The sequence below is a fragment of the Cibotium barometz genome, chromosome 30 (genome assembly GCF_041138505.1).
Source record: "Cibotium barometz isolate CiBa-2024 chromosome 30, ASM4113850v1, whole genome shotgun sequence".
In the NCBI taxonomy this organism is placed as follows: Eukaryota; Viridiplantae; Streptophyta; class Polypodiopsida; order Cyatheales; family Cibotiaceae; genus Cibotium; species Cibotium barometz.
Window position 1 is genome coordinate 50021451 of NC_141075.1, and position 26108 is coordinate 50047558.

The window sequence follows — 26108 nt, forward strand, 5'->3', positions numbered from 1 at the left end:
GTCCTGTCAGCTACGTCTGTATCATCAGCACAGCTGTCGCCAAAACCTGCAGCACGTACAGCACCCGCCTTTAGTTTCTGTCAGCGCCGCCTGAACCTGTAGCACGTACAGTACCCGCCTGCACAACAGCCGTCTGCAGTCTGAACCTGCCAGCATCGCCCGTACTAATCCGTACGCATGCAACCTGAACCTGCAGTCGTACAGCAGCCATGTGGCCTGTACCTGCAAGATCTGTACAGCCCGTTCTGTACGAAAAACAGCAGTCCACACAGCTCAACGCAGCTAGTCGACAGTTCTTTTCTTCTCTTCTCTACGCATGAAGCTTGCACACTTCCCCAAAAGCAAGAGAGAGAGGGATGAGGGAGGCGTGTACCAAAAGTGGAGTTTCCTCCCTCCAAAAATATCTAGGGCCCAAACTTTAATGTTTATTAAAGTTTTCTAGGGGCCACTTAGGCCTAGGGGCCACCCATGGTTCAAACATTAATAATATTAATGTTCTTGGTCCCCCTTCACACCCGGAGATGTCCACACATCATTCTCTTTGTCCGGGCACCCCAAATACGAATCATTTAATATTTATTTTGCTCAGCAACCACCATGCCCACACTTGTGCTGTTCCATTTTCACAGGGTCATGACATACCCGGAACCTTGAAACCGGCCTTCAGAAATCTGACGGGCGGTGAAACAAACACTCGCACATAAAACACTTCAACGCCAATAAGAGCTTTGATAACAATAAGGCTGGGAACTCAGCTGTCACAGTAGAACTCCTGAAACCTGCAAAGACCTTGCATCATGGCTTCATATCCACTCGGCATCCACAAATAAGTCCAGCCTTTGTTCACATCAAAACACTCTCACAAATTGAGTCCTGCATACAGAAGTCTTTTCCCATGATCAGGACTGCCACAACCATCCATAGCCTCTCACCCTATGAACAGCATCACACCCTGACACATCCAGTGCTTCTGCATCACAACACGTACTCCCAAACTGTCTCTCAAAAGAGAACTCATATCACAGCACAGCATACCATACAGTCGACACATCTGTACCAACCCTCTCTACCTTCCAAGGGTACTATCCATCTCTGTCATGGATTCCCTGTCCCCTGCCCAATCAGTAGCAAGGCTGTACCAAACATGTGTCCATTCCTGTACCTTTTGCCTGCATGTGACCTATCTCCTGGAGAAACCCAAAAACATGTTTCCTCGAGAAACCTACGACCTGTTTCCACATGAAACCCTTAGGCCTGTTTCCCTTTTGAAACTTCTGTCCTGTTTCCATACAGAACCATTCATGGCACCATTCAACAACAGTGCCAACAACGGCGTACATCTAGTTACCTGTTCCCTCATGAAACATCTGGAAACATAGAGATGCCCATAACTGTAGGTCCCTTTGTTCCTTTCGAGCAGGAAGAAAACAATCTGCTCCATGAGCACGCAGCCATGCGAGCTTGCATCACTCCCATGCCAAGAAACACTTTCAATTGACCTGTACTTGCAGCCGGAAACCCAAGTACATAGCTGAATTTGCAGCCAAACAAAAACAGTCTACAAACAGTCTCAAAACAGTCCTCAACGGGTCTCAAAACAACCCTGTTGCAAGGAGGACCAGCACACTTGTGCACCTCTGTCCAACAGCCACCTATGGATGAAAGGACCTGTACACTACAGTCCAACTGGAGTCTCCTATGCGCTGCCAAAGGCCTGCATGGTCTTCTGCAGTGTTATCCTCCTACAGACCAGCCCTATGACCATCTGCGCAAGCAATCCCTGCTGCGTGTACCTTAGCAGTCCTAGCCGCCAACAAACTCCCCGACCAGTCTTCCAAAGGTGTGTGGAGGCCCCCAGCGTACAGCTGACTTTGGCAAGCGAAGAAAGCCCCATGTGCTGTTCAGAAGGTGGCCTGTCTTTTCAGCCGCCAGCCCCTCCATAAGCATGTGTGCCCCTCCAGCACGCAGCCCAACTTGTAGCAAGTAAGGGAGAGCCCCCATGTGCAGTTCAGCTTCTCTGCGCCACCTGCGACCCTCTGTTCAGTCCACGTGCAATCCAAGCTGACAGTCGCCACAGAGAGAGAGAGAGAGAGATTCAGTCGGCCCTGTATGTACTGCAGCGCTGCCTCTTTCCACAGAGAAAGCGCACACCCTCCTCTGCTGCAGCCCTGAAGCACACCTGCAGTCCAGCCCACGTCCTGTCCTGCAGCCCAACAGTCGCCAGACAGAGAGAGAGCACATGTTGCTGCCAATCCCGCCCACCTCCTGTCCTCCTGCAGACCTGCGCAGCTTTTCACCAAAGAGAGGGACTGTTCAGCCCCTACGCACCAGCCTTCTCATGGGTGAAAGCTCCTCTACATGTAGCTGCAGCCGACCATCACAAGAGAAAAATCCCCACGTGTTGTTTAGCCCCTGCCCGACTGCCTTCTCACACGAAAAGCCTCCCTCCAATAATAGAGTAGCCTCTAAAAATTACCTAGGGGCCTCCCAAGGTTTTAAAACTTTTATAACTTTACGTGTGAAGCAGAGTTGTTGATACAAGCGATTGCAAGTACAGACTGGTACAGTCAATCCCTCCGGTGCAGATCCACGCACTGAATTGGTAAGCTCTCAACTTGTCCATCTTTCTTTCTTTCCATTGGCTTATGTCTGCTGCAGAGTTGTGTTATCTGGCCCCTTGTGAGAGGAGGGGTATGGCAGATTGAAAGGGTGGAAACAGAGATTCGACAGTGGATGTATATGTGAACTCAATTGTGGAACCATGTACATGGGATATGCCAGATGTGTGCTCAAGGCTGCCTTGCTGAATGGTCTTGGCTGATCAGAGGGAAACACAGAGTGTTGCTTTTGTGGGACACAAATCTGTGTGTGAATCCTCTGTGCTAAGAGGTCTTGTGGGCTGCCAGATTGGACATACACGTGTATTCTCCTGGCTGGTTTTGTTGTACTCAGTTTTACATCACTTTGAATTTGAATAAAGAAATACCGAAAGGGGCGCCAAGCTTTGGGGCCAATAAGTGTCGTTCTCATTTCAGTTTTGGGGCACTCTAGCTCCAATTAAACTTGTTTTTATATTTGGACTACAAGTGGAAGGGTGACTGCTAGTCTACCGCACTTTGGTTTCCACAATTCAGTTCACATATACATCCACTGTCCAATCTCTGTTTCCACCCTTTCAATCTGCCATACCCCTCCTCTCACAAGGGGCCAGATAAAACAACTCTGCAGCAGACATAAGCCAATGGAAAGAAAGGAAGATGGACAAGCTCAAAGCTTACCAAATCAGCACGTGGTTCTGCACTCGTGAGGCCAATCGTATCAATCTGTACTTGCCTTCCTGCAACCACTTGACTGATGCACCAAGTTCCAACTAAGCTCTGGTAAAGCACTGCCTGCAACTGTCCGTACAATCTCTACGCCTGCAGTTGCTGCCACCTGTACCTACTGGACAGAACAGTCCTTGATAGCCTGCACCTGTCCGTACAGGTCTGCGCTGTCTGTGTCAGCCTGTACCTGTCCGTACAGGAACCGGCCTCTGGTAGAAACCAAAGTGCAGTAGACTAGCAATCTACCCTTCCACTTGTAGTTCAAATATAAAAACAAATTTAATTGGAGCTAGAGTGCCCCAAAACTGAAATGAGAACGACACCTATTGGCCCCAAAGCTTGGCGCCCCTTTCGGTATTTCTTTATTCAAATTCAAAGTGATGTAAAACTGAGTACAACAAAACCAGCCAGGAGAATACACGTGTATGTCCAATCTGGCAGCCCACAAGACCTCTTAGCACAGAGGATTCACACACAGATCTGTGTCCCACAAAAGCAACACTCTGTGTTTCCCTCTGATCAGCCAAGACCATTCAGCAGGGCAGCCTTGAGCACACATCTAGCATATCCCATGTACATGGTTCCACAATTCAGTTCACATATACATCCACTGTCCAATCTCTGTTTCCACCCTTTCAATCTGCCATACCCCTCCTCTCACAAGGGGCCAGATAAAACAACTCTACAGCAGACATAAGCCAATGGAAAGAAAGAAAGATGGACAAGTTCAGAGCTTACCAAATCAGCACGTGGTTCTGCACTCGTTTGGCCAATCGTACCAGTCTGTACTTGCCTTCCTGCAACCCCTTGACTGATGCACCAAGTTCCAACTAAGCTCTGGTAAAGCACTGCCTGCAATTGTCCGTACAGTCTCTACGCCTACAGCAGCTGCTGCCACCTGTACCTGCTGGAAGAATAGTCCTTGATAGCTTGCACCTGTCCGTACAGGTCTGCGCTATCTGTGTCAGCCTGTACCTGTCCGTAAGGTGTCTGCGCTGTCCTGTCAGCTACGCCTGTACCATCAGCACAGCTGTCGCCAAAACCTGCAGCACGTACAGCACCCGCCTTCAGTTTCTGTCAGCGCCGCCTGAACCTCAGCACGTACAGTACTCGCCTGCACAACAGCCGTCTGCAGTCTGAACCTGCCAGCACCGCCTGTACTAATCCGTACGCATGCAACCTGAACCTGCAGTCGTAGAGCAGCCACGTGGCCTGTACCTGCAAGATCTGTACGGCCCGTTTTGCAGTCCACACAGCTCAACGCAGCTAGTCGACAGTTCTTTTCTTCTCTTCTCTACGCATGAAGCTTGCACGCTTCCCCAAAAGCAAGAGAGAGAGAGGGATGAGGGAGGCGTGTACCAAAAGTGGAGTTTCCTCCCTCCAAAAATATCTAGGACCCAAACTTTAATGTTTATTAAAGTTTCCTAGGGGCCACCCATGGTTCAAACATTAATAATATTAATGTTCTTGGTCCCCCTTCACACCTAGAGATGTCCACACATCATTCTCTTTGTCCGGGCACCCCAAATACGAATCATTTAATATTTATTTTGCTCAGCAACCACCATGCCCACACTTGTGCTGTTCCATTTTCACAGGGTCATGACAACTCTGGTCACATTTGGTGACACACAGGCTGTGCTGAAGTACCACTGCTACATCAGTTACAGGAGATACTGTTGCATTACAGGTTACATACAAAAGTTGTCTGTTTGCAAGTTATTTGATTGCTGCAAGAAAACATGTCTGACAGAATTAATCAGATTGTTAGTAAGAAGCTGGATAAGAATAACTTCCATGCCTGGAAGTTCACAATGACCAATTTCCTAATAGGTAAAGGATTTTGGGATTATGTAGAAGGAGACAATGAGGAGCCTCCAGAGTTATCTGAGGAGAATGCCACTCCTACAAATATAAAGGCATTCAAGGATTGGAATCAGGGTGCAAGAAAAGTCATGTACTGGCTTTCAATTAGTGTCACAGACACTATGATAGAACACATACAGGATGCAAACACTCCAGTAGTTGCATGGCAAAATCTGGTTCAGATGTTCCAGACTAACACACAAAGGCAAGGAAGTTGCAGTTAAAGCAAAAGTTACATACTGTGGAAAAGAAAAGCATGTCCATCAATGAATATACCTTAAAGATCAAGGGCATTGTTGAATCCCTTGGGTCTATCAATGTATCAGTGGAGGATGATGATTTGGTGAGTGTCTATCTGAATGGGCTTGGCAAAGAGTACAAGCCATTCAAGACCTCCATTACAGTTAGGGAGAATATTCCGAACTTTCGGGACTTAATATCTATACTCATTCATAGAAGAAAAGGCTTTAGGTGAGGATTCTTCTTCACAAAGCAAGAACACATCGGAACAGGCTTTCTACTCTAAGTCAGGTAGAGGCAAAGGTAGAGGCCGTGGTCGAGACCAAGGTAGTGGCCGACAAGGAAATCAGAATTCTGGACAACAACAGTCCAATGATTCACAACAGCAATGATACACAGGTGGAAGAGGCCAGTCTAGAGGCAAGGGGAACCAAAGAGGCCGAGGTGGTTGGCAAAGAAATGAGAATGCAAATAGCATAGAGTGCTATTACAGTGGCAAACCAGGACACATGGCAAAAGACTGCTACAAGAAGCAGAATGACATTAAAAGTGAGAAGTTGCAACAAGGCAACTATGCATCATCTAGCAAACATGGACGTGATGTCAGAAGTGAGCAGTTGTTTGTGATGCAGCACATGCTTAGTTCTATAACACGGGATGTGTCAAGATCTCAAGATATATGGTATGTGGATTCTAGCGCCTCTAATCACATGGCCAATCATGCTGAGTGGTTTAGAGACATGCAGAAAATGAAAAAACTAGATTACGTAGACACAGGTGATGATACCGCGCATCCCATTGCGCATGTTGGTGAAGTGCCATTGTCTATGCAGGATAGCAAAATGAAGTACTTGGTTAATGTACTTCATGTTCCGAATATTACAAAGAACCTAGTTTCTGTTGGACAGATGGTTGAGCAAGGTCTGCAAGTGAGGTTTAATCCTCAAGGATGTTTTATGGAAAACTTCAAAAATAAGTGTCGCTTGGTTGCAAAGGGTAACAGAAATGGCAGAATATTTACTTTGGATGTGAACATGCCTGAGATGAAGACAACCATGTTTGCGCATGGAACAGGTGTCATTGCAGATATTGACATATGGCACAAGCGCATTGGTCATGTGAATGTACAACGACTGAAGTCTATGCAGGGCCAAAATATTGTTGCAGGTTTGCCAAAGTTTAAGGTTGACGGTATGCATAAGATATGTGAAGCATGCCAACTTGGTAAGCAGACCAAACATGCTTTCCCACATGAAAAGCATATCAATGCAAGGCCATTGGATGTCATACATTCAGATGTATGGGGACCGACCAAGACTGCAACAATTGCAAGTTGCAGGTACTATGTTACATTCATTGATGACCACACTAGGAAAGTGTGGGTTTATTTCATAAAGGAGAAAAGTGAGGTGTTTGCTCACTTTCAGAGATTTAAAGCCTTGGTCGAGAAAGAAAAAGGCATGAAAATAAAATGCCTAAGATCAAATAATGAGGAAGAATATTTCTCCAATGAGTTCAGTGATGTCTTGAGAAAGCAGCAAATCAAGAGGTAGTTTACGTGCAAGTACACTCCGCAACAGAATGGTGTTGCAGAAAGGAAAAACAGGCACATTACAGAAGTGGAACGTGCCTTGATGGCTGAAAAGAATATGCCACGTTACTTTTGGACAGAAGTAGTAGCAACTGCTGCGTACATTATGAACAGAACACCCACTGCAGCTGTTCATGGTATGACTCCTAAACAGAAGTTTACAGACATAAGACCAGATGTGTCTCACTTAAAAGTGTTTGGGTGTATTGCATATGTACATGTTCCTGATGAAGTGAGAACAAAGTTGGATCCAAAGATAGAGAAATGCATCTTCATTGGCTATGCTATGGAGCAGAAAGGTTATAGATGCTATAACCCTACCACTCGTGAGATGCGAGTAAGCAGAGATGTTGTCTTCGATGAGATGAGTAGCTGGTATGCACCAATAGTGAAGACAACAGAAGATGCAGATGTAAGAAGTGCTGATGTTGCACCACATGTAGAGCAGCAATCAGGTGCTGAGTGGACCTAGGGAGTTCTCGAGCAGTGGATCCAATGTTAGCCCATGGTCAGGCAGGTTGAGAAATGATGCAAGTACACATGTATCACGGAAAGGAAAGGAAAAGGTAGATCAACCTTTTGTGCCTAATCTGTCAGCAGGTCACTCATATGTGGATGGTGACTCTAGTGGCTCTGAGCAGAGCCTTGATGAGGAGCTTGGCATTCCATATGTGGTTACTCCTAGTGTAAGGAGAATCAAGACTGTTTTGAGGACACCTGGCAGTGATTCAGGTGTACGCAGGTCTACAAGGGTTAGATACCCTGTTGACAGGTTGAGATATGATGGATATACAGCCCATCATTATGCTCACATGGTAAAAGCAATACAGGAGGTTGAGCCCACTTGCTTTGAGCAGGCAATTGAAAATAAGAAATGGGAAGATGCCATGGATGAGGAGATGGCAGCATTGGATGCAAATGCAACATGGGAGTTAGTGCCTTTGCCTAAGGAAAAGAAGACAATTGAATGTAAGTGGGTGTATAAATTCAAGCACAATACTGATGGTTCAGTGAGCAAGTACCAGGCAAGATTGGTTGCCAAGGGCTATGCGCAAACTTATGGCATAGACTATGAGGAGACATTCAGCTCGGTCGCAAGAATGGCAACCGTGAGAGCTGTCATTGCTATGGCTGCAGTGAAGGGTTGGTCTTTACATCAAATGGATGTAAAGAATGCTTTCTTGCATGGTGATTTGGAAGAAGAAGTGTACATGATGCAACCACCAGGTTATGAGAGTGATGCACATTCAGATTTTGTGTGCAGGTTACGCAAAGCCTTGTATGGCTTGAAGCAGGCACCCAAAGCATGGTCAAACAAGATCGGGGAGTATCTTGTTACCATTGGATTTCAAATATCCAATGCAGATTTTTCACTATATGTGAAAAAGACAGATAGAGGGATCATGCTATTAGTCATCTATGTGGATGACTTGATTATCACTCGTGATAGTGATGCAGACATACATGATGTCAGGATGCTTTTGAAGCAGAAGTTTGAGATGAAGGATTTGGATGAGCTGCGGTATTTCTTGGACATAGAGGTGGTGAGATCACCTCATGGCATTTTGCTATTGCAGAGACAGTATGGCTTGGACATGTTGTCCAAGTATGGTATGACAGGCTGTAAGCCTATTTCAGTGCCATTGGAGCAGAACACAGAGCTTTCCGCAGATACAAGTGAGCTTTTGGAGGACCCCACTACATACACGCGCATAGTGGGTAGTTTGATCTACATGACCACTACAAGGCCATACTTGAGCTATGTTGTTGGACTTGTGAGTCGGTTTATGCAGGCCCCTAGGAAGCCACACTTGGATGCGGCTAGACGGATCCTCAGGTACATAGAGTCCACAGTTGATTATGGACTTTTCTATGAGGCTGGTACAGAGATACAGCTCCATGGGTACACAAATGTAACACGCAGAAGCTCTGGGAGTCTTCTTTTAGCCCTAAACACTACTGAGAACATGCTGATGCAAAAACGCAGACAGAAGGGAGAGTAGAGAGAGAGAGAGAGAGAGAGAGAGAGAGAGAGAGAGAGAAATGCTGGAAATTCAGTATATTCGTATGGTACAAAAAGGTACCTAATCTACAGCCATAGGCTGCCTTACATAAAAAGTGTAAATCACCCAAATCTGTCCTACTCTAAGGACCCAACTCATAAGGAGTTGAATGATTCCAACAATGAGCATCCATGCCTTTATATAGGCTCTTGAACAAATAGAAGAGTTGGCCGACTGCTGGTTGGCCAGCCGACTCGCAGATTTTCCCATAAATGTGATGCGCCTACAGCCGCCTCAAATCTAGTCCACACTAGCCAAAACAGCACTTGATGCTCCAACTTCTGGTTCTTATCATTCTTTTCTGGCTGGCCCTTCTGGACTAGCTGAGGAACATGCCCATGGGCATACTTGCACATGACATCCCCCTCTGCTAAACTTGATGACGGAATTCCAACTTTTTCCTAGGATGACTGTCATCATCCCATTCTGTTTCAGGAGTCCCTCTGTCATCCATCCATCCCTGGGAACCCTTTTCACTAAAAACCCGGCCCGGTCTCCAAAACCACTCTAACTCTGAATAATATCTATGCATCTGTTCCATCCAGTCTCCAATCCATTCCTGTCCTGACTCTCAACACTGTCTTGGTCTTCATTCCTGAGAAATGAGTCTGGCACTCTCACAAGAACCGTTGGGACCGTTGCCCGAGAACCTATCTAGCTCACAAGACTTCCATTCCCTCTGGCTTTGTGAAACACCACCAACAAACCTCCTGGGAGCTCTTCCCATTCATGTGTTCCTTGCCTTGGGCTTCGTATCCATGTACTTTCTTGTACCTTGGACTTGTACATCATATGGGGCCGAATCAGTATTTAGCTTTGCTGAGCCTGATGCTCTGATACCAATGCAACACGCGGAAGCTCTGGGAGTCTTCTTTCAGTCCTAAACACTACTGAGAACATGCTGATGCAAAAACGCAGACAAAAGGGAGAGTAGAGAGAGAGAGAGAGAGAGAGAGAGAGAGAGAGAGAGAGAGAGAGAAATGCTGGAAATTCAATATATTCATATGGTACAAAAAGGTACCTAATCTATAGCCATAGGCTGCCTTACATAAAAGGTGTAAATCACCAAAATCTGTCCTACTCTAAGGACCCAACTCATAAGGAGTTGAATGATTCCAACAATGAGCATCCATGCCTTTATATAGGCTCTTGAACAAATAGAAGAGCTGGCCGATTGGCAGTTTTTCCCATAAATGTGATGCGCCTGCAGCCGCCTCAAATCTGGTCCACACTAGCCAAAACAGCACTTGATGCTCCAACTTCTAGTTCTAATCATTCTTTTCTGGCTGCCCCTTCTGGACTAGCTGAGGAACATGTCCATGGGCATACTTGCACATGACAACAGATGCTGATTGGTCTAATAGATTGCAGACAAGAGATCTACCATTGGTTTTATATTCTCATTTGGGAGTGCTGCTGTGAGTTGGAGCAATAACAAGCAGCCAACAGTTACCTTGTCGAGTACAGAAGCAGAGTACAGGGGTGCTGCTATGGCAGCTTGTGAGGTAGCTTGGTTTCAGAAGGTACTTGGTGACATGGGAGAGCCCGTGAATATGGCAGTTGTCATATATTGTGACATCATGAGCAGCATACAATTGGCCAGTAACCTAGTATATCATGCTAGAACGAAGCACATTGAGATGCATTATCACTTTGTGAGGGAGAAGGTTCTAGTGGGAGATGTAGATCTAGTATATGTCAGCACAAAGGATCAGGTGGCTGACATCTTCATGAAGGCATTGGACATAGAGAAGCTCCACAGGTTTAGTAGCTTACTTGGAGTGCAGTGTGTGGAGTTGAGCTCAAGGGGGAGTGTTGAGATATCGAGCTCCACTAGTGCTACAGCGGACATTGATGACTTGCCTGGGTGATAGCTTCAGCATCTACACCACTGGCATGGTTGGTGAGATTATGGGTGATATGAGGCCAGTGGGATGACAGACTGTGTGACACCCATTTTGGATTACTAGAGATTGGCATAGTTATAGCACCAGCTCATTTAGTCGGGTTCACATTATGGACCGACCCTTGTATGTTGTAGTAGTTGAGTACTAACCCATATAGTGTGTACTCTTATCTTTATGTTATGTTGGTTGAGTAGAGAAGAAGAAAATAGAAGAAAATTCAGCTATCCATCTCTCTCGTGTTTTGCTCTCTCTTGTGTGTGTGTGGGTGTGTGTGCGCGCGCGCGCGCTTGTGTGTGTGTGTACGTGTGTGAGAGAGAGATTTGCCTGCGCCACTCGCTTCTATGGCCTGCCTGTGCAGCACCGCCCGCTACTTGCTGCCCTGTGGTGTTTCTGCAGTGGCCGGCCTCCTGTCCTCCTGCAACGCTGGTCATCCTCTCGTCTATTGTTTCTTCAGTGTTGACTGTCCTACCTCCTGCCACCGCCAGATGCTACCTCTGCAGCCTTGCGTGTCAGCCGCCTGTCCCCTGCTCCCTCTCCTGTTGTTCAATATTTCTTTCTTTTGTTCCTTCTAGGTGCAACTGTGTGTGTGTGTGTGTGTGTGTGTGTGTGTGTTAGAGAGAGAGAGAGAGTCGTATTTCAATCATGGCTTCAGGTTTGGATTTTTGTACATATGCTCGAAAAGAAAGACCTGCAGATGCTAAGCGCCGCCTATCAGAGCCTGCATCACAAGATGATGAACTTACTATGGAAGCTCAGTACGTCTTTGACACCCTTAAGGATGACTTTCAGCAGTCACGACAGGAATGGGGCAAACCGGTTCCAGAGGTCACGTACAAATTGAAATTGCCGTCCCTCGTGAATCCTCTCAGGAAGTTGTCTCAAACTGCAGTTATAATTTTCTTTCCAGGAAGAATCCCAGCGGCCAGTGATGTCGCGCAGTGGATTAAGTCCATCCTTGGAGGATGCTTTGTAGAGGGAGTGTATTTTGCTTCCAGAGGCTTTTATGAGGTGCATTTATCAGATGCTTCGTGCAAGCAGAGGCTTCTTGAATTCTCTCCCCTGTTTTACGGGAAGCAAATGGTACATGCTATGCCCTGGTCCCCAAACAAGGATTATCAAAGTCTTATACGACATCATTGTCCTGTATGGGTTGAGGTTGTTAACTTCCCGGACTATATGCGTGAAGAGTTGCCTGGCCTGGCTGCTTCTTTGGGACAGGTCATTTGTCCTCCACGCCCCATGGGAAACCGTAACAGGTTCTGCATTCTCTAGGACACTGATACACCTACCCCTCCTTCTATTGCAGTGGAAGTTGAGGGAGTGCAATTGGGAAAAAAGTATTTTGAATTGAAGTGGGGTGTGTTTGCAGGAGCTTGTTTTGCCTGCCACAAGTTTGGGCATCTAGCCTCTGAATGCCCAATGGTTCTGCATCAGCCCCCTCCCAATGCCTTGCCGCCCCAGACACAGGAAAAGAATGAGAATTTGCAAGCTAAGACAGCAAATAGAAATGGAGCAAAGAATGCCAAACCAATCAATCAGGTGCAGTCACTTGTTGGAAAAGGAAAAGATAAAGGAAAAGAGAAGACGAAGGAATCTGCGGGGATTGATCAGGATGGTTTTCAACAACCTAAGAAGGTGGTTGTATTGAAGCAACGCCCCCTTCGATCTCGTCAATGGGATGCTTCTTCTCCCTTACCAGGACAAGCTTCTACTTCAGCTCCTGTCCTTCAAAATTGGGTGGGGGTTTTGAAGAAGGGCATCCCCATATGTGATTCAGAAGAAGGGGATAATGCTATGTCTTTCATGGGTCATGATGGAATGCAGCCCATGCAGGCAGAGGCTTTGCCTCTCTAATGTCTTGTTTTTATATCTGATACTTTGTTGTATATACCTCTTTCATGCCTCAAACACTTAAGTGCTTTACCTACAATGTACAGAGCCTCTGCAATGTCTCAAAGTGGAGGCTTTTATGGAATTATGTACATAAAATGCAGCCAGATATTGTTTGTTTGCAAGAGCATAATCAACACTCCATGGTTGGTCATCATGTTTATTTTGGCGGTTATGATATATATTATGCTGGTACCACTACCTACTCAGGTGTATGCATACTGGTTAGACATGAGCTGGAGCCTCAGTTAGCCTTCAATGACAGCAGTGGCAGATGGATGGTCATAAAATGTAATGTCCATGGTGATATTCTTGAGTTTGCATCAGTCTATGCTTCCCAAACCTCTGCCATGAGGGCTTCATTATGGGATTCGTTATGCAGATATCCATGGAGATCCAATGCATTCATCTGTGGAGATTTTAATAATTCCCCTCTGCCAAGAGATAACACCACTTCAAGATCTCATATGCTATCATTGGAAAGGCAGAAATGGGACAGCATGCTTCTTTCTGTGCAGGCTGAAGATTTATGGGTGCTTCTCCAAGGGTCAGTGCCTGGTTATACTTTTCATCATAATGCACTTGCTACATACTGGGCAAGGCTTGACAGATGGTATTTGTTTTACCCTCAACAATTTGCAGATTTTAGTCCTCGTCTCCTTATAGATTTCTCATTGGGCTTGTCAGATCATGCCCCATTGTGGATGAATTTGCAGCTTGGCATGCCTCTGGATGATTTCCCACCCCTCTCCAGTAGATTATTGCATGTTAATAAGGCTTATTTCCGACATCGCTATTTCCAGCAAATGATCAGACCTGCAATTCATCCCTTGCCTTTGCATGCCCAAGAGGACAGGAATTATGCTTGGGACAGCTTTGTCTCTCGTATGCAGAATGTCATTAGGGAGTATGGCAACTAGCATATGACTGAATGGAGGAATGAGGTTAAATGGGCAAAGAGGACAGCACAACAATTGACTGAATTTTCTCAGTTAAGGCCTCTCTCTGATTCAGAAAAGGATTCCCTTTCACATGCTCAGTTTAAATTGACTGTTAATGATCAGAGGAAATTGCACAAATGGCAGATTCGGGCAAGAATGAAGCCCCTCATGGATAAGGGCTGCTCATCAAAAGCCTTTTTTCAGGGCTTGCATGCTACTCGAAAGAAAAACTCATGCCTAAGGGTAAGGAAGCTAGATGGCTCTTGGACGCACTCTTTCTCTGATCACCAAGATGAATGCCAGAATTATTTCCAGAAATTATTCTCCGCTCCTAGTTCCCCATCAAATCAAATGACTGAGGCTAGGACTGAATTTCTCCAATATGTTTCTGGAATAGTGGAAATGGATGAAGCTCTTACCTTGGAGAGACCTTTTACTAACACAGAACTTGATAATGCATTGTTCCACCTCAGCAAATACAAGTCCCCTGGCTGGGATGGCCTTACGGTGGAATTTTATATTTCTTTTTGGGATGATTTGAAAGAAGTCCTCTTGCAAATGATCAATGTTGCCTGGCAAGAAAATCAGTTGCCGCACTCTTGGAAGCATGGCATAGTCAAACTTGTGCCCAAAAAACATCTGTGTGACCATATGTCAGCTTGGAGACCTATTACTTTCATGCTTGTAGTTTACAAACTCATTACCAAAATGATTGTGCATAGGCTTCACAGGATACTAGATGCGGGACTTCATCCTCATCAGTATGGGTTTGTGCCGCGAAGACAAATCCATGACAACATATCCAATGCCTTGACTGCAATTGAATATGCTAAGTATTCGCATCAAGATGTGCTTATATTGCAGGTGGATATTGCTAAGGCATTTGACACTGTTCAATGGGATTTTATCTCTCAAATCATGACCAAGTTGGGCTTTGGTCCCAAGATGGCAAATGTAGTTTACTGGCTTTATTCTGGCTCTACTTCTCAGTGCATTCTTGGGAGTCATCTGTCTCGGTCATGGACATTGGGTCGATCAGTTAGACAGGGCTGTCCTCTTAGTGCTCTCTTATATGCCATTGCAACCCATCCCCTTTTAATGTATCTTGATCATCCTACAAACACAGGACAGATGACTAGTCTTAAAATCCCTGGAGCTGCATCTTTTTTGGCACAAGCATATGCTGATGATTCCTTCTTTATGCCACAGAATTCTTCCCGGGAAGTTCAAATGCTTATGACCACTCTTTCATTGTATGGCTTGGCAGCGGGATTGCATGTCAATTTTGACAAATCTAAATTACTTCCCCTGAATCAATGTGACTGGCATTCTATTCTTTGGCCGGGTCAGGTGGTGCATTCCAAAGATGTAGTCAGGCATTTGGGATATCCCATAGGATGGCATATCACCAGGAAGCAGCAGCTAAAATGGATCTTCCAAAGACTTCAACATAAACTGGAATACTGGAAGATTTCTACTTGGCCTCTTCATGTCAGGCTCAGAATAGTACAGTCCATTGTAATGTCCTATGTCCAATTCTATTTGCCTTTGCTGCATTGGTCCTCCAAGGATATTTCAGCCTTTATGTCTCAAGCTATGGAGATGTTACGGAGGACAAAAACTGCTGTGAAAGCATTGAGACTGATGAAGATGGAAATGGTGTGCTCTCCTAGGATGCATGGTGGACTTAATGTCCTCAATATAAGATATCATGTACTTGCAAGGAAGGCGACTATGCTGCATACTTTTTTCCGCCAACAACAGCCATGGACTTGTATGCTAGCATCCATGTGTGTCAACATGAGGACTTGTGCTTATGGTCATTGGATTACTGATCATTGGGAGGTTGTCATTGGGAGATTTGTAGAGAAGATACCTGGCTGTCCTTTCTCTACTGCTCTGATACTTGACTGGAAACAAGTACTTTCTAAGGTCAAATGGGCTCCTGATAATTGCTCGGGGACAAACTCAATGAGAAAAGAAAGTATTCATTGGAGTGCCATCTTTGACATTCCACTCGCTTTACAGGAACCTGTTCGGGCATACAATCTCATGAAATTGGGAATTAGATACATACATGATGTGGTAGATGATCAGGGCTATGTCTTATCTTTTCCTCAGGCCACTGCTTCCTATGCATTCGGAATGCATCATAGGTCTATATGGAAGAAAATTGTTGATTTATTACATCCTTTTCTACCTGTTCCTCCTGTGGCTGACACAGACAGGCTTACCGATTGGCAATTGCAACCCTCTGCTACATGCACTCATCTTGTTCCTCTTCCCGCCTTAACCTCCATCAAAGCTTACAGGCTTCTTCAGCCTGCTCCATGGATTCAGCAACATGCTAATTCTCTGTGGCATATAAGGAAGCCCCTCTCATGGTGGCGAAAGAATCTCGGGATGTTATGGAAGTGTAAAATGCCATTGAAACAAAGACTTTTTCTTTGGAGATGTATGACAGGCACATTGTCAGTGGGGGTCACACTTGCTAAACGTCGCATTGCACCATCCACATGTTTAAGATGTCAGGCTCCTTCAGAGACTGTTCTTCATTTGCTTTGGCACTGCCCGTGTTCTAAGATCCTCCTCAGGAGAATTTCAGATTTTCTTCGGCTCCGTTTCCCGAGTCACAAATTTGGGAAACATTTCTGGCTCTTTGGCAGATTTATGAGGTCTTTGTCTCAATACTCACTATTTCTCTCTTGGGTGAGATATTGGGCTCTTTGGACAATCTGGAGTGAGCATAATTTGGCATACTTGGGTCGGCAGATTCACAAGTCATATGAATCTTTCCGAGCCTCATTGCGGCAATCCTTATATGATGCCTGCCATGAGGGTGATATGGATGCTTCTTGCATAGAGCTTTTCTTTTTATGTTTCTGATCTTTGGGATACTCTCCATTTCGGAGACCTCCCATCATGTAAATTTATGAGCATATAAATATACTGCACTGGATATTACCAAAAAAAAGTGTGTGTGTGTGTGTGTTTGCTTGTTAGGGTTTCAAGCACTCCCTCTCCCCCACATTCTCTTTAGTTCCCACACTACAAATGCACATATTTTAACACTCCCTTTGCAGCTCATAGTTTGCATATGTCGGAAGAAGAAAACTGATAAAGAACATGCGACCATGGACACCCCAGTACCAGCCGGATACTGAATACAACATGGAAGATGTGTTAGAAGTCATCTCCTGTCTAGATTTATACACGAGGGCCTTTGTTGTGGGTGTGCCCACCCTTATGAGGTGTTTTACCATTTTTCCCCACTCTCCGTATTTTTCCCTTATTTTTCCCATTTTTCTGTGGCTTGGGAGGCAGCCCTGAGTTGGCAGGAGGATCCATTTGCTAGCCGACTACATCAGATGTGTGTACTGGAGCTGGCCGACTGTACTTGATCAGTCATGGACTCCTCAAAGCTGGCCGACTGGATGCATGCTGCTGGCCGACTGCATATGCAGTCGTGGAGCCTTTTTCAGCAGGCCGACTGCACATGTGGGGGCATATAAATAGGCCCCCACCCCCATACCACTTTGTGTATCATATTCGGGATCTTCTTGTGTATATCAGAGCAGAGTTACACGCCTACATCTCTCTCTTTCTTGTGCTGTTTTTCTGCCTGCGTTTTTGCTCGTGTTCCCAGATTTGGTCATCATCTCCGCTGCGTATTTTGACATGGTATCAGAGCCCTAGGCTCTAGATAGGTCTTGGGATTTGTGTGAGCAAGAGGGGGACTGTTTTGTGGCTGATTGGTGGACTGTTTTGGGCTGATCGGGAAGAGAAGGTGCAAGAGGAAGGCGGGCTGATTTGCTGGACAGCCACTTGCAGGTTTTAGTTCTTCTTTGTTCCCACCCACCCACCTTTTTCAGAGTACATCCCCGCTATGGCAGATCTGTTTGAGATGGCCGAGAGACATGTGAAGATCCCGACACTCCCCACGTTCCCGGTGGACCGTCAGTTGGACAGGAGCAACTACGGCATATGGAAGGTGATGATGGAATCTGTTTTGGAGTCTTACGACCTCGCCGATTTCGTCGTTGTTGGTGTTCCACGGCCGGAAGTAGAGGAAGGGGAGTTACCGTCAACCCGAAAGGACCGGGAGGCCCAGACACAGATGTGGGATCGTGTCAACGCCAGGGTCCGTTCGTTTATTTTCCTCAACTGTACACCACAGGTAATCAATCATGTAAAGCATATGACGCTGGCCAGAGGTATATGGCAGCATTTGGCCTCACTTTACAACAGGGTATCGCCCATGAAGAGGATCTCCTTGGAAGTACAGATGCGGGTTATAAGCCCTGCAAAGTCGTCGACGATGTGGGAGCATATTAACAAGCTGCAGGCTCTTCACAGGAGGTTCTTCAGGCTAGGAAGGAGATATCGTCAGAGGACATGGCCATCACGTTGCTGTCACATTTGCCCTCTTCGTACTCAGCATTTTACTCCTCTTTGATTACCAGTGTGGCAGGCTCAGCACCATCACGTGGGAGGAGCTTGTGCCCATGGTCCTGGACCAGGAGGAACGATTCACGAACCCTCCTCAGGGTGGAGGTTCAGAGGCCTTAACTGGCCAACGGTCGAAAGGCCGTAACTCGGGCAAAGGGAAGGCTTCATCGGAGAAGTCTTCTGAGAAGAAGTCCGACGCTGACCGCGAGAAGCTGAAGGCAGAGAGGACCTGTAATGATTGTGGCGAGAAAGGCCACTATTGGAGGCAGTGTCCCAAGCGGAAGACCGAGAAGGGTGAAGACTCCTCAGCAGCAATCATGAAGACTCCGGCTTTTGTGCACCTGGAGGTGATGGACACCGATGCTTCATTTTCTTTAGGCAGGGAGGAGATTGGAGGACTCTCCGCAACGGATACTCGGGAGTGGATTCTCGATAGTGGTGCTTCCAAGCACATGACTCCTTCCCGTTCCGGTTTACAGGATCTCTGCAGGCTTTCTGGTCATATTCTTACTGGGGATACATCCACTATCCCAGTTCACAGTGAGGGCAGGATGGAGATAGTTCCCGATGTGGCAGAGGGGGGAAGCATTCCTCCCAGGTGTTGTATGTTCCGGCACTTGGTTTTCATCTGTTGTCAGTGCATCAGTTTTGCAAGACTGGCGTACGGGTGGAGTTTGATGAGCATTTTGTTGCTCTCCGAGACAAAGCAACAGGCCAAGTGGTTTGGGAAGGTGGAGTGGAGAATGGAGTTTACAGGCTTTCAGCACTCTCTCTCCCAGGTCTTCAGGTTTGTGATGAGTGGCAGTCTGGTGATGGCCACTTAAGTGTGGATACGCTGCAGGTGCGAGCTTTCTGAGACCAAGTGGTGGATAGCTTACCAGTTGGCAGGAACTTTCCAGTACTGATGTTGGTGGTTCTTGTGTTCGTCAATCAGAGGAAGCTGAACAGGTCACTTATGCTCTGATGTCTCGTAGTGTTTGGGACAAAGAACCTCCGGTAGTTGAGGATGGTCTTTCCACGGGGACCTTTCGGAAAGCCAGACAGGTGGCAGGTGCTTACTTGCAGAAGGAGGTGGTTTCTCCAGGCTTTGTGGTTCCGGAGTCAGAGGGGGTGGTTGACAGGTTTCATCAGGCTTCCAGGACTTGTTTGAGCACCGTAACAGGTGTTGATCCTTGTGAGCAGTGTGATGTCTCTGTGACTCAGAAGCTGTATGGTTCATTGATCTGGTTGATGGACACCAGATTGGACGGGAGCCTCGTGATGAGGCAGTTGAGCTCATGGTTGCAGATGTCTCTTTGGGAGACAGGATTGCGTTTCCTGTGGTTTCTGCGGCATGCGAAGGATCATGGACTCTTGTACACAAGAGGGGGATTGTTGGATGGAGTCCGACTCCACGGTTGGAGTGACTCGGTTTGGGGAGGAGATCTAGACACGAGGGGATCTACTTCAGGCCCAGGAGCAGTTTTACAGAGCAGCAGGAGGTTGCATAGCAGGCTTGGGCTTCCACTGAAGGAACCCGTGGTCATCCAGAGGCACTCTGTTCGTGAACAGATCGTTGCTGATGACATCTTGCTAGAGTTCTGTTCGACGGAGGACAGTACGGTGGACCTCTTCACGAAGTCGCTCTCTCAGGATTTGCTCAGGCGGCACCCCAGCTCCCAGTGGTTGGTTTCACAGCCAGGAGCTAAGAGGGGGTGTTAGAAGTCATCTCCTGTCTAGATTTATACACCAGGGCCTTTGTTGTGGGTGTGCCCGCCCTTATGAGGTGTTTTACCATTTTTCCCCACTCTCCGCATTTTTCCCTTATTTTTTTCATTTTTCTGTGGCTTGGGAGGTAGCCCTGAGTTGGCAGGAGGATCCATTTGCTGGCCGACTACATCAGATGTGTGTACTGGAGCTGGCCGATTGTACTTGATCAGTCGTGGACTCCTCAGAGCTGGCCGACTGCATATGCAGTCGTGGAGCCTTTTTTAGCAGGCCGACTGCACATGTGGGGGCATATAAATAGGCCCCCACCCCCATACCACTTTGTGTATCATATTCGGGATCTTCTTGTGTATATCAGAGCAGAGTTACACGCCTACATCTCTCTCTTTCTTGTGCTGTTTTTCTGCCTGCGTTTTTGCTCGTGTTCCCAGATTTGGTCATCATCTCCGCTGCGTATTCTGACAAGATGCACCTACCAACTTGTCTCTTCAAAACACAAATACCACCCTAAATAGCAAAGAAATCTGCTTGGCTCCAAATTCCCACACTAGTGAACAGTAGACTTCATTATCCCCAACAATGGACTGTGAACACATCAAGTCCCAAAACCTCAAATCAATGAACTTGGAACACATCCGGTCCATAGCTTCTTCTACACCAAGCAATGAATCTGGAACACAACCGATACATACCTATCTTTACCTGCCAGATTTTGTTTTTATATATGTATTATGCTTGGAACTCCAACACGTGTCCCATGCACTAGAAATGAGGAGCTGCTAACAGCCCCCTCTCCCGCCCACAAGCCTCTTCTAGTTGGAAGCACATGGGAGGGAACTACCTGTATAACTAGAGAAGCTGATCATCCAGGTCCTCCTAGGCCGGAAGCGCCTTGGGAGCCCTAGATGAGTCACTAGACATCGGCATCACTGTCTTGTGTCCTGTCTTTAACCTTCTTCTTGGATGAAGACTTGCCCTTGCCCTTGCCCTTGCCCTTGTCCTTCTGCTTGGACAAGCAGTCCTTAGACAAATGTCCTTTCTTCCCACACGAGTAGCAACGACTCCGAATCTTCTGCTACTACACTGATGCTAACTTACCTTGTGTCATGAGGATTAAATCCTCTTCCGATAGGAGGGAGATTATGTCATCAAAATCTAAAAGATTGGTAGTGACATGGCATCACAAAGCTCTGGCGACCATATTTGTCTCATCAAGCTTGTCCTCCTTTGTCGTACACGGGGGGAGCCATATCCACAGCAAAAGAAACACCACCACTACAAGAAAACTGCCTAAAAACCTCAAATCTCCACACTCCAATAGCACGAACTCAAGGACCAATCAGCTCCCTCTGAAAACTGAGGTAGATAAGGGGCTGGACATCCGCATAACAGCGCCAAAAACTCACCGGAAAACACACAACTGGAAGGGAAGAGAAAGGACCATTGAAGCCGCGTCTCGGGCTGCACCACATGCAAAGAAAACACCTTCCACTTCTCTCTGGACTGTGAAAACGGCCCACTCTCCTCCAGCCTGCTAAAAAGCTTGAAGAAGTACAAAACGCAGCCCACAAGAACAGCACCTTTGACACCCGGCAGGAGCATGGCTAGAAGTAAAATGCTGATGTAGACGAGAATGTAGGAGAAGAAAACGCAGCCACTGATGAAAACGCAGCAATGTCTTCTTCCTCCAAAAATGCAGCAGAAGACAACAAGGGGGAGAAGTCTTTATATAGGATGGCAGGAGAATTGCCCTACTCACATGAAGACACACGACCATAAATCAGCCACGACCTCAAATAGGCCATGCCCTTTATACAAGACCTGTTCCCACACTACAGATGCACATACTTTAACAGGAAAACCCTACAGGATATTTACTCTGAGAATTCCTACACCTAGCACCAAGGAAGTAGAGAAATTGTGAGGCTAAGCTCTGCTGGATTTAAATAGTGTGCCCCAGTTGTTAGGCAATGTTAGCCATCCCAGGGCTTGGGCAATGTGCACAGTCTGAGGCTTTCGATAAGGATGGCAATCCCAATGATAGTAAGAGTCTGATCAGAGCTCTTTAGCGTGCATTCCTGTAAGGTTGGAAAATCACCTTAAGCTACAGAGTAACAGAGCAAGGGTAAAAGGGTCAAAACCATCTTAAAAAGGAGGCAATGCAAGGAGCCAAAAACCGTAAAGAATCAAAGTTTAATTGTGTATTGATGCAACCAGACAAAGGAAACGAAGAACTTGCCAGAACACACCTTGGATCACAAGACAAAGGGATGGCAAATTTAAAAGAGGGATCGTAGCAAAGAAAGGGTGGCTCGAGCTTTTCCTTACCTTCAAAATTGACACCTTTGGACGTGAGCACTGATGTGGAAGGACAAGCCATGGAGAAGACTAGCAGCAGGAGCGGAAACAAAAGCTTGCAGGTGCGCATTCCTGCTGCCTTCTTCTCCTGCTGTTGTTGTTGTGATCAAGAAGTGTGATATCCTGTTGTTACTGTTGATGTGATGATGCAGCAGCAGCACAAGATGTAGGGGTGTCATGAGAGGCATGTGCTCGCTTTCAGCACAAAGGAGATGGATCTCTTGCGGTCTTTTCCCTCTTCTTCAGTGTTTGGAACTCTGAGGCATTGGAGCTCTGTGCAGGCTTCTTCCAGCTTTATTTGGTAAGAACCCGCAGCATGAGCTCATTTCTTGCCACTGCTGTGGCTCGCCGCTTTCAGCTGGTTTTTCCATCTTTTACAAAACTAGCCAAACTTGTGTCCTTCCTGGCAGTCCGCCATTTTAGCCCCATCGTCGTCCTCATTCATCCGCCACCGCCTCATTGTTCCATACATAATGTAGGTGAAGCTTGCTTGACAAGAAAATCTCTCTCTCCACAGCTATGTGTGTCCAAGCGTGACGATTTTCTTTTCTTCTCTGCGTCCCGACAAGCTTCGTCTCTTCGCACACATGATCCAGACGTGGCAGAGTGCTGAATCTCAACAATTTTCAACTAGAATCATCCAACCACCGGAGAAAGAGAGAGAGAGACAGAGAGACAGAGAGACGGGCGCGGAAGGGGGCGGCTACCTTTCCCCGAAACGACAGGCTAACAGTCTGCTGACTTTCATCGCAAGGCAGTCGCTCTCAAAGAAGGCAAATCGTTCAACAAGAACATGGCGCTCTCAAAGCATCCGCAAGCCACACTTGCTTGGCCTGTGAGAAAGAGAGAGAGAGAGAGAGAGAATGTTTTTAGTTTTCCGATGGCCAAGGAGAAGGGAGGGAGCGGGCGAGGCGGAGGCGGTGGCGGAGGGAGAGGTTTTGATTCACAGAGACAAGGGAAAGGGCAGGGGGCGGCAATGGACAGCTTCAGTCGCGTCCTTTTGTGTGTGGGAGAGAAGGGCGGGAGGGATGTCGACCAGCTGCTGCTTCTTTGTACTAATAAAAGCTTTGAACCTTACCTCTTTCTTTCCTCTTCCCACGTCACCACCAAGGCCCCCCCCCCTTCGACGTACCTCCTCCTCCAGCATCCCTCAGCCTCAGGTACCTACAGAGAGTGTGCCTTTCTCTACCTCCCCCCCCCTTCACGCTTACGCTAATAATCTGTCATAATGCCCTACAGTGCCCATCTACGTTACTGATTGACGGAGTAACATTAACCCCTATTATATAAGGTGAATGGAAGGAGTCGAGGACATGTTGATTGATAAGTGAGAATCTGTCGTATTTTGAGCCCCGTCCCACCTAGCCTCTAGGGCCTAACACAAAAAGAGTGGCATAATTGTCTTGCCTTGGAGTTTCTCGTGTCAAGGCTTTCTCAAGCTACATGAATTTTTTTATTTGTCAATGAATATTCCAAGCCCCAAAAGTTTGAACACAACCCATGGCCCCCAAGATTTACCATTGGCACACCGCCCGTGCGTGATAGATCATCCCACCAACCCATTTGATTCCTAACCATGCATATGCACATGGCTACACATTGAGTCTCCACCTCCTTCGAGCTCCATGCCTCCTTTTAATGGTTGCCTAGCCGTTGGCTCGCCACCAACCGTCCCGCTCGTCATTCTGTGTCTTGTCAGCTTTTGAAAGCCCAAGCTGCCTCTCCTTGCCAATCTGTGTAATCCTCCCATCCTTCCCTTGCAAAAGCTTCTTCCCAGGACATTGCTCTAAAGGAGTAGCTTTTCCTTTTCGTTTTTTATAAAAATGAATTTCAAAACTTTTGCCTGGTGCAAATGACTAGCAACTCAAGGCAGTTGCTACTAGCCATGTTAGATGGGGTCATGAAGCAACGCTTAGGGGGTACTGGGGAGCGACATCCACATTCTTTTCCTTTTCTCCTGCCACCATGAGGTTTTTATAGCATTGTTGGGAATCGTGCATGGTTATGGGGAGTTGTCCCCTTGTTGCCTACAATCGATGTAGTCTCCAGTGAAGGTGCTCTATGGGGACATGCTCTTATTGGCCCCACCAAAGGGGTGTGGGGGGAGAAGATGGACTTTAAGAAAGAGAGAGGGGTTGAGTAAATGGCCTGAAGAGAGAGAGAGAGAGAGAGAGAGAGAGATGTGTGATTGCAACGCATCTCAAGGTTGGCCTATAACAAAGGGAGACAGGGACCGATATGCATATGAAGTGTAGGCTAAGCGATGGTGGGGGGATTGTGCAAGCTAGAGGTGACCATAGGATGCTGGAGTGTAGTGAGGAGTTTCTTCTTTTTTTGGGGGGGGGGGGGGGGGAGGGGCACACACACACACACACAAACCAAAAGCACGTTCTATGTTAACACATACATATCCACAAGAAGCACCAATGCAACCAATACTCAAATGGTAGACTCTTATAGGGATATTCTCACTTGTAATTATGTAACAAAACATTAAAGCCTTGTATTTTGCTCCACCATCCATGTGATAAGGTGAAACTAAACACCCATCATAAAGCATCTATCTCCTTCCATGTATGGAGAGACGTGTCCTAGTTCCAATTAGCCTGATTGAATGTAATAAGTGCAAGGGTAAAGTTACAAAACTTGCCCTTAATTCTTGGAATTAACCAAGTTACGTGGATGTAGGAAATGTAGGAAGAAAAGACTAGTGTCGTTAACTTGAGCATGGGAGTAGCCTCTATAATAGTTTTCCTTTATCCATTCACATGAAGCACAAAGAAAAGAAATGTTGCTTTGGTTGTACTTGAGATGATGTTCATCACTTGCCCATGTAGCTATAGTGTACTTGTATTTGAAGCATTCACAACCTATCATCTTCAACATTCACTTTTGAGTGTGTAAAGCTTATTTTTCTAATAAGAGTGTCTTAACAACTCCAGATGCTTCAACAACAAATATGCTTGTGACCAAAGCAGTCTTTGACATTGTCCATGAAAGTGTCCCCTCATAAAATCATTTTCAACAACTTCTGGGTGTTATTAAAGCTTTTTTTCTTGTGGCGGTGTCTTTACAACTCCAAATGCATCATCTCTACAAACATGTTCATGGCAAAAGCGCCTCCTCATAAAATCAGCACCAACAAGAAAAATAAAGAGTGTATCTGCCCCCAAACCTAGCAAAAGGAAGCATTCCTTTTTCACACCTTTCCAATTTCTCCACCATGAGGTTCATGTGGAAAAACCTTTAAGAAATACAACTAGATCAAGTAAAAATGCAGTTCTTCAATCTTTAGTGATGAAATGCTATAATGGACAAAGTCCTTTCCTAAAGCTCAAAGGTAGGTAGTAATGATTGTGTTTAAGAAGCGTTCACTATGTAAGCATAGCAATTATCTTGTCACCCCTTTACACACCACCCCATTTCCCTCTTTTTCATGCACCCACCCTTTTTATAATAACAAGGAGATTTCTTGTAGTGTTACTTACATCCTATTGGCTATTTTGACAAGTACTAAAACATCTACAACTACATCCTATTCAATAAGTTGCCTTAGTGAGTTCTCGAGTACACATCCACTCTCTAATACCCCTCCAAAGAGGGTAGGCTGATCAACATTTGCAAAAGAGATGAAGCGCTTCCTCAAGTTCTTGGGCAAAGCATGTTGAATGTGTCCACTTACCACCAGCACGGTCCTATGTAGGGAGCTTGGAGTCTAAAACCCTCCACATCAACAAGTTTGCATGTGCAGGTTGGGGTTACATATAGTA

At 46.2% G+C, this 26108-nt stretch overlaps 1 protein-coding gene across 1 annotated transcript in view; it reads right to left on the reverse strand.

Moving 5' to 3' along the window:
• Positions 1 to 23594, reverse strand: part of LOC147621594 (protein CLAVATA3 INSENSITIVE RECEPTOR KINASE 5-like) — a 60750-nt gene extending 37156 nt beyond the window's left edge. Inside the window, exon 1 of the mRNA XM_086824386.1 lies at positions 22309 to 23594. Within this exon, the coding sequence (XP_086680512.1) occupies positions 22309 to 22408 (100 nt within the window). The 5' untranslated portion in view covers positions 22409 to 23594. The remainder of the gene's footprint in view (positions 1 to 22308) is intronic.
• Between the last annotated feature and the right edge of the window lie 2514 nt (positions 23595 to 26108).